Below are 9657 nucleotides of genomic sequence, written 5' to 3'. Positions count from 1 at the left end.
TTCCCTCTGTCTGGCAAGCACATACACTCTCTGGCAATAAAAATACTAAACAAATCAAGAAAATAAGAAAATGACTATATGCACAATTGTCACTATCTAGAACTTGAAACGTGGCATGAACCAAGAGAGAGCTGGAGACTAAACATTATCAGAAAGCTTGTTTGTTCCCATGGCTTTATGCCTTGCTATGTAGCTGGCAGGGCTGACCCCAATTCTAGGACTCCTGGGTTCTAGCTGTGGGGGGACAAATGCCAATTTAATGGCTTCCTGATTTTAAACCACCTTGCACCTTTTAGTGGAATAAACTATTGAGATAGGTACCTATGAGGCTACAATGTACAAGACTTATGCTGATTACAATCAGCATTTGAACAGGGCCAGCATTGTTGTTATCTTTTCTGGGCAACCAAAGTAGTCTGGTGGCTGAGCATTATTAAATCCTCAGGGTTTTGAATAGTCTAATTATTCTGCACCATTCTGGATGTCTGGGTAACTCTCTTGCCCTCAGTGGGGAGGGTAGCCAGCATCTTTGTAGAATTCATTCCCCATTTGTCTAAGGCAGGGCCTTGAAAATAGTGAAGGCAATGCATGGTCTTAAGTGCCAAAGAGACAGTGGGTGTAAAGCAATGACATTTATATTTATACACACTTACTATATTTTTATTTATGTATTTTATTTATACATTACTGACATAGATACAAATTTTGCTCTTCCAGGACCACTGACTATGGATTTTTTTTTGGGGGGGGGGAAGAAGTTTTTGCCATAGAGTGCATGCGCTCACCAGAAAGACAGAAACAGAGAGACAGAAAGCGAGAAATCACCCCCCAGGGGGGATGGCCATGCCGCAATCCCTTCTGCTCCATTCTCCTCTTGGAGGCTTGGGCACACACACACACGCACCCGGCATGAGTTTAAGCCACCGGGTCTGGGACTCGAATTGTGGTCGACTACATGGGAGTCCAGTGACATAGCCATTACGCCAACTGCTGGTCCTGGAATTTTTTTTTAATACCTAAATTTCAGCTTCAAACTCATAGCCATGCCATGCTCTCCCAACTTAGGATATGGTTTTCTATCTTGTGAGCAAATTCAAGGCTCTCTTAGCAAGTTTGAAAGATGAGGGATGAATCAGATCTTTGGAATAGTTTTCTTAGTTGATAACAAGAGAATAAATCACACTAACAAAGTAATAGGAGCTAAAAAGTTTTTGTTTTGTTTTTGTTTTTTGTTTTGTTTGTTTGCTTCTCTCTTGCCCTCAGTGGGGAGGGTAGCCAGCATCTTTGTAGAATTCATTCCCCATTTGTCTAAGGCAGGGCCTTGAAAATAGTGAAGGCAATGCATGGTCTTAAGTGCCAAAGAGACAGTGGGTGTAAAGCAATGACATTTATATTTATACACACTTACTATATTTTTATTTATGTATTTTATTTATACATTACTGACATAGATACAAATTTTGCTCTTCCAGGACCACTGACTATGGATTTTTTTTTGCAGGGGGGGAAGAAGTTTTTGCCATAGAGTGCATGCGCTCACCAGAAAGACAGAAACAGAGAGACAGAAAGCGAGAAATCACCCCCCAGGGGGGATGGCCATGCCGCAATCCCTTCTGCTCCATTCTCCTCTTGGAGTCTTGGGCACGCACACACACGCACCCGGCATGAGTTTAAGCCACCGGGTCTGGGACTCGAATTGTGGTCGACTACATGGGAGTCCAGTGACATAGCCATTACGCCAACTGCTGGTCCTGGAATTTTTTTTTAATACCTAAATTTCAGCTTCAAACTCATAGCCATGCCATGCTCTCCCAACTTATGATATGGTTTTCTATCTTGTGAGCAAATTCAAGGCTCTCTTAGCAAGTTTGAAAGATGAGGGATGAATCAGATCTTTGGAATAGTTTTCTTAGTTGATAACAAGAGAATAAATCACACTAACAAAGTAATAGGAGCTAAAAAGTTTTTGTTTTGTTTTTGTTTTTTGTTTTGTTTGTTTGTTTGTTTTTGAGAGGTTTTTGCTATAGGGTGCCTGCACTTGCCAGAAAGACAAAGAGAGACAGAGAGACAGAAAGCAAGAAATCACCCCACGGGGGGAGGGGAATGGCCACACCGCAATCCCTTCTCCTCATTTCTCCTCTTGGGATCTTGGGCACACACACACACACACACACACACCTGGAGTTAGTTTAAGCCACCAGGTCTGGCACTTGAACTGCATTCGACTACATGGGAGTCCAGCGACATAGCCATTATGCTAACTGCTGGTCCCCTAAAAAGGTTTTTAATGTTTTGTTTTATTTTTGTTTTTGCTATGGGGCATGTGTGCTCACCAAAGAGAGACAGAGAAAGTGAGAAATAACCTCACACACCAACCCCACACCCACCCCAGGAGGAATAGCCGTGCCACAATCCCTTCTCCTTCATTCTCCTCTGCGCATTTTGCGCTCCTGGGCGCACACACACACACACACACACACACACACCTGATGTGATTTTCAAGCTGCTATGTCCGGGACTCAAACCCAGAGTCAGTCATGTGGAATCCAACTGCCTTAACCTCCATACTACATGCTGGCCCAAAAGAGTTGATCATGAAGGATCCACATTTTAACTGGTATTTACTCAGTTCAGAGGGAACAACAACGTAGTTGATGTACATGAATAAGATTGATACACAAACTATGACTGCTTCCTAGAGATTCCCGGAACCCACGCGATACAGACACTGGGCAATCCAGGAGTAAGTGCTGGTAATTATGGAGTACTAGAAATGGTAGAATCTCTAACGTGCACTGTCCTTCACGTGCAGGCTCACAATCTGCAACCACCCTTACTCCAGGTGTCAGCAGCCTCTTGCAGATATGAGAAAACTGCAGCTCAGCCGGTTGGATCAGGTTCCCTAATAGCAGAGCTCTGAGCAGGGATCCTCATCTAAGTGATTTTTTTGGAAGTATAGTGTCAATTAAAACCCACAGGGGAGTGAGGAAAGCAGAATGAGATGGAGAAGAAGACACACAGCTGTGGGCTCAGCTGAAGTCTAGGCCTCAGCCAGACTCCATGAAGAGCACTGGAGTATTGTCCCATTCTGCCTGAAGGGGGTAGAGTTCTGTACCCTGGTTTCAGTCCGTTATTAGCTGCCAGCCGCCTCAGCAGAACGCGACCTCTTGGGCCTTTTCCAGTGAGGCAGCTCCTGCAGTGGGGGGCGACTGTCAGGAGGATATCGTTGCTATACGCTGTTAGCATCAGCTGCGACAGACTGCACCAGGCCAGCTCTAAGTAGAGTTCCAACAGCACCTTCCACAGTTCATTTATTGCCAACGCTGATGCAGATTCTAAATGACACAGCCAGGATGCAGACTCTGATCGGCTTAAGCTCTTGTCCTTAACGACATAGGCATAGATTAGCCCGTCCATCCTACCATTTGAAGCTTTGTATACCTAGTTTTTGTTTTATTTTGTTTTGTCTTCCTGGGACCTCGTTTGCCAGACACCACCGTGCTCAGAGCTGGAAATGGAAAGCCTATGAATCGGGAGTGACATGTGACTACTTTTTCTCCATCGGCAGTGGAAGCCTGGGCCATCCTGACACTGGGCTGAGAGATTAATGCTTGTTGTTGGCTTTTCCCCCTAAAGGCTGACGAGATGCAGGATGTGATGCATTTTAACTACACTGCATGGCCCGATCACGGTGTGCCCACGGCAAACGCGGCGGAAAGTATCCTGCAGTTCGTGCACATGGTCCGGCAGCAAGCTACAAGGAGCAAAGGCCCCATGATCATTCACTGCAGGTGAGCTCACCACATGCGTTTCCTCTGAAGCCTCGATGTTTTCTGACTAAAGGAAATAGCCTACTCTTCTATGAACTCTTGATCAGATTTAATTATATACTACTTACTTATTATGTAATTATCTTCTATCTATTGCTATGGAATAGATCATAGTATTCTGATTTTCACATAAAAAATAAACTGAGAAGTAGAGAGGTTAACGGATTCCCACAAATTCATGCATCTAAAATGTGGAAGAGTTAGGGTTTAAATCCAGGCATGCCCATCTGCAAAGGCCCTGCTCTTAAGTTCTATGTGATAGTATGCAACCCCAGCAAGAATGCTGAGTAGTTACGACATGAACAAATACAGGTCCGATTACAAATAGCTTATCTCAGCTCAAAATAATATGAGTAGACATAAAAACAAGATGAAATAAAAGTGAAAATATTCTTTATTTAGGTAAATGTATTTGCTATGGTTGCTCTTCAAAATTCTCTCTAAACTTCTAAACCCATTCCATGATCAGAAATAGAGGTTCACACGAATTCCTTATGGGAAGAGTTATTCTTTTTTTTTTTTTTTTTTTTTTTTGATTGGTTTTTGGTAGACAGAAAGAGACAGAGAGACAGAAAGTGAGAAATCACCCCCCAGGGGGGATGGCCACGCCGCAATCCCTTCTCCTCCATTCCCCTCTCGGGATCTTGGGCATGAATGCACATGCGCCCGGCATGAGTTTAAGCCACCTGGTCTGGGACTTGAACCACAGTCGACTACATGGGAATCTAGTGACATAGCCATTACGCTAACTGCTGGTCCCAGGAAGAGTTATTCTTGAATTTAATCTTTTCTTCCCACCAAGTGGACAAAGCTGCATTAAAACCTAACCCTATAATAGAATATTGTTATAAAATTTTTATGCACTCTCAAAAGAGCAAAGCACATAAATATGCCCAAATTGTGTATCAGAGATAGAAGATCTCCAGTGACACCCTCTGAGCAAATCAATCTATAATCCTAGATCTAGCATCTTTGTCTTTGTGTATTAGGCTAGTATGTTGGACTCTTCTAGCAAATTCTGCATCTAAACCGGCTTCAACTCTCTTTTCCTATAATGTCACCATACGTCAGCATTTGGAACCATTTGGCTCTTCCATCCATGGGTGACTGGAAGAAAAGAGCTGCCATTCAAATAAAGAGCTAGGACTGTGGTGGGCAGCTGGTCAGCCCATGTCAGCCCACATCCAACTATGCTCTGAGTCCTGGGCTTTGGGTACTGGAAGACACTGGGTCCAAATATTTAATCTGAGTTTGAGGCCACTATCTGAGGTCCCTCTGAGATGGCAGCAGGCAAGGACCCACTGGAAGGGCAGGTGCACTATAAGGAATATCTGAGAAGGTGAACTGAGCTTACACAGGTGTACAAGCTGAGGGTGCATGGACCACCGGGACTCCAGAACTACAGCTGGGATGTGAGCACCTCAGCTAGATTTTTGAGCTGAGTGTGAAGGCTTAACTCTAAAGCTATTCAAAAGATGGGGCACTGATTGTGTGTGTCACGCCTCTGAGAGCAGGAAACCCCTATCCAGAGTGCTCAAGGTGGAATCATTACTTTTCTTAGGAAGCAGCGAGCTTGGGGGAGGACATGGCCATGGCAGTGAAAACCTGCCTCTCGTTAAGAGAGGTAGCAGTTAGAGTCAGAAACATGACATTAGGGGGAAGATGACAGGACAGAGGTAAAATGCAACGCTCTGCAAGGTTCCCTATGGGGAAAGTTCCAGGTCACATCTGAAGATGTCTCTGAGCATGTCAGCATGTCTGTGACCATAACCCAGGGCTGGCGGAGGCTGGAGATGGATCGCAACATTGAGACTCTGTTGAGGGTCAGTGTCTGTCTATCCTTCAGTGAAGAAATAAAAATAAACTTTAAAAAAGTGATATTATAACGAACACCAACTCTATCCGCATGTCTTTAGGTCAAGTGGCAAATACGGTCAGTAGTTTGGTCTTTTATCACAGTGGTACCTGCAGTATTTTAGACGTCTCCAGTTAACCTTTAACTGTGAAGAAGCCTCCCAAGTGCTGTCTGCATGTGCTTTTCAGTGCTGGAGTGGGACGGACAGGCACGTTCATCGCCCTCGACAGACTCCTGCAGCACATTCGAGATCACGAGTTCGTTGACATCTTAGGGCTGGTGTCGGACATGAGGTCGTACCGGATGTCTATGGTCCAGACAGAGGTAAGAAGAGAATCAATATGTGTGTTTCAATTTTCTCTTGACTGCAAACCTTACCATATGCAAACCTCATGCTTCAAAGCAGTTGTCTCAACTGTATCTGCTCCTGCCTTTCCCATTTTCTCACTGTGTGTGTTCACACTGCTTCGAGGTAGAGATGTTAGCTTCTAGAAACCCATTCATGTATAGTGATTGCACTTTTTTTTCCTTTGTTTTTTTTTGTTTTTTTTGAAGAGGTTTTTGCATTAGGGTATGTGTGCTCGCTGGGGGTAGAGAGAGACAGAGACAGTGAAAGGGAAAGTGAGAAGTCACCCCCCCCAGGGGGGATGGCCACACCACAATCCCTTCTCCTCCATTCTCCTCCCGTGATCTTAGGCATGCACGTACTTGCACCTGGCATGATTTTCAAGTACTGGGTCTGTAACCATCCGTTGGCCCCAGCGATTACACTTTCATTAGCATATTACACCTCTTAGTCATCTAGAGCACTGGGATGTACTATAATAGAATAAAACCACTTCACACAGCCTGCGAGGTGACCGTGCTAGCCAATCTGGGTAAAAGCCACTAAACAGAGCCCACAAAACTGATGCAACTTAATTTATATTTGAAATGTTGGGTTTGAATCAATAAATGTCATTAATGTCTCTCCCATGTGACTCTGTCCCAATCATTTCTGATGCTCATCAGGGTTAGATCTGTGTGTGTGTGTGTGTGTGTGTGTGTGTGTGTGTGTGTGTGAAGGCTTTTGCCATAGTGTGTGTGTGTGCACTTGTCAGCAAGAGACAGTGAGAGAGAAAGTGAGAAATCACCCTGGAGTATGGCCACACAGCAATCCCTTCTCCTCCATCCTCCTCCTGGGATTTTCCGCACACTGGCACATGGGCCTGGGGTGATTTTCCAGCTGCCACGCACACTGGCACATGGGCCTGGGGTGATTTTCTAGCTGCCACGTCCAGGACTTGAATTGCAGTTAATCATGTGGGAATCCAGTGCCTTCATCACTACACTACCTGCTGGCCCCAATGTTCAGTATTTCTAAGCTTTCCAGCAATCACTACACTACCCAATTTTCAGTATTTCTAAGCCTTCCAGCATGACCAGAGCCTTTAATAGAAGTGGAAGGATTTATCTAACAAGGAAGCCTCCCAGAAATACCCCGCATTGTTCCACTCGTCTTTCTTTTCTTCTCCCCAGTCCTCCCTCTCCAGAAGCTTGATAATACACTCAGTCTGGAGTGGCAGCCCAGGGCCATGCCAGCAGACGGGATCATAATGCCTGGGAGCAGCCGTGGGCGTGCGCACCTGTGTGGGCACCAAAACCCAAGTACAATGGCTTGTTCATAATCCTAGTCACCCAGCCGTGCTCGCGATGTCTTAGCTCCAGGCGTACAATAGTCCTTTTTCTCAAGGAGTGTGTGTGGGAGGAACTCTTGTGGAGTGGTGCGCAGCCTGACCTGACTGCTTACAGGATTTGAAAACGCCTGGTCTTCCTCGTGTTTTCCCTCCGCAGCACCACTAGATGGCAGTATCACTCGGAAGGCGGGCGCGGTGGCTGCTGTCTAGCTCGTTATAGGTCTGCTCTCTCCCCCTCTTAGGTTTCTCCCATTTCCCCTTCCCATCTGATCAAGTATCGGCACCGTCATTTCATGAATTCATTTGTGAGCTATGGCAAGATTATACTGCTTTGGAGAGAGTAAGCCATCAACATCCAGGTGTCTCACTGATCATTAGGGAAGCAAGTCACTCATTTTCTCACTCCTTCTAGCCCACTTCTCTCCCGCTGCCTTCTGATTTTCTGCTGCTGGGGAGATGAACTTTCCCTTGTTGTGATGACCTTTAAGTGTCTGGTTTCCTGAAGAAACCCACTACCTCGTGATTAATAATTGGTCCTTAGTTTTGGTTTTCACTTCCATAAATTTACATCCAAATGTGTGATTAAAGCTCCCTATTATACATATTAATCCCCAGGCTTCAAAGGGCCAGTCCCTATTTTCAGTATTTTACATTTGATGAATTGTCTGCCCCATTTCCTTAATTTATACCTTTCATAACTTTATGGGCTTTGATTATAGCCTGTTTGGTTTTGACTTTTCCCAGCTACAGAATCTTAATCCCTTTTTAAAAACTACCTTCACCTGACAGACTCTTGATCCCATCTCGGTCCCATTATGGTTCTTTGGGGGTGTGACCACACAAAACTAGAGCAGCCACCGTGTGACTTCACGCAAAGCCAACAAAAGGTTTTGTTTTCTTTCTTGATTTTCTTGTCTCAGACTTTGGCTTCGTTTGTGATAGCATTTTATGTTGCTGTCTCCAAGGAAACGCTCTTTTTTTTTAAGTAGAATATCTCTTCCCTGAACTCTCTTTGGGGAGTTCAAAGTCAAGGGGCAGAGGTCAGCCAGGTTCCTTTTCCCAACTGTTCTGCAATAGCTTTACCCTTGAGTTCCCTCGGGATTTGGGGACAGCTGCTTTCCAGGCCCAGTGAGTTATTTGTGTCTGTTTTGCTAGCTACGTCTAGAACATCTTGTTCATTTGCCTTTCTCTTTCCTCCTTCCTCTGCTCCCCATGGTCATACTGTGTGATGATTTACCTAAGAGTCTCCTCCGTCCATTTATATTCAACTTTTGCTGCCTTCTGATGTCCCGAATCTAATAAATAAAGAACAAAGTAAAAAAATGACTCTCTTCACATTTATTATCCTAGGACATCTCTCTGACACTAATGACTTTCAAGAGGACGGAATGATTTTCCAGTTGAGTTCTGCTTTTTTGTACATAATCAACCCATGAATTGTGTGAGGACACTTCACAAAGTTCATGTTTATTTTGTATGAGTTATTTTGGTACCAAAAAAATAACTTGAAGTCCAGGCATTTTTTCCCCTCCTATGAAGACACTTCATGCGGACCATGTTTTCTCTCATCGCTGGTTTCCAATTTTCTGACCTCTATATGGCCTGCCACTCCACCAGGTCCCAAATCAGCATAAGTAGGGTTGGCCATGTGGCCGTGGATAAGCACAGGGAGCCAGATCCCACGTGACCGGACAAGGTGCATCTCGGCCTGCATGGCTTGAAAACTATGGTGGGCATCTACATATGTGAGTCCAACATCATGACAGGGTGGAGAAATGGGGAAGAAGAGATTGCGGCCTGACCCTGCCCTGGTGGGGTATTTCTCTTTCTCTCATTTCTTCTTTCCCCTCATCTCTCTGGAGAGCGCATGCACCCTCTAACCAAAACAAAATGAACAAACCAAGAAACAAACACAAAAAAAGAAGTAACTAATTAAATCAGTCATGTCTTCAAGTGCATATTTCTCTTTTGGGAAGGAGAGGTTTTTGCTCTAGGGCATGTGCACTCGCCAGAAAGACAGAGAGACAGGAATCAAGAAATCACCCCCTGGGGTGGGGGGAGGGATAGCCATGCCGCAATCCCTTCTCCTCCATTCTCCTCTCAGAATCTTGGGCATGCATGCACATGCGCCTGGCGTGAGTTTAAGCCACCGGATCCAGGACTCGAACTGCAGTCGACTACATGGGAGTCCAGCTACATAGCCATTACGCCAACTGCTGGTCTTCAAGTGCATATTTCATAACTCAGATCATTGCAACATGCTGCACAGACTACATTTTGACCTTCCCTCTTTCCC

At 44.9% G+C, this 9657-nt stretch overlaps 1 protein-coding gene across 2 annotated transcripts in view; it reads left to right on the top strand.

The window, feature by feature from the left end:
• The first annotated feature begins 3642 nt into the window (after window positions 1-3642).
• LOC102481968 (receptor-type tyrosine-protein phosphatase O-like) overlaps window positions 3643-9657 on the top strand; it is a 12145-nt gene continuing 6130 nt past the window's right edge. For both annotated transcript variants that reach the window (XM_027767817.1, XM_006167333.3), the window contains exons 1-2: window positions 3643-3791; window positions 5874-6009. In XM_027767817.1, the coding sequence (XP_027623618.1) occupies window positions 3646-3791; window positions 5874-6009 (282 nt within the window). In that variant the 5' untranslated portion in view covers window positions 3643-3645. The remainder of the gene's footprint in view (window positions 3792-5873; window positions 6010-9657) is intronic.

The sequence above is a fragment of the Tupaia chinensis genome, unplaced genomic scaffold, assembly GCF_000334495.1.
Source record: "Tupaia chinensis unplaced genomic scaffold, TupChi_1.0 Scaffold144702_1, whole genome shotgun sequence".
In the NCBI taxonomy this organism is placed as follows: domain Eukaryota; kingdom Metazoa; phylum Chordata; class Mammalia; order Scandentia; family Tupaiidae; genus Tupaia; species Tupaia belangeri.
Note: the sequence above shows the minus strand (reverse complement) of the source record. Positions and strands in the feature narration are given on the sequence as shown.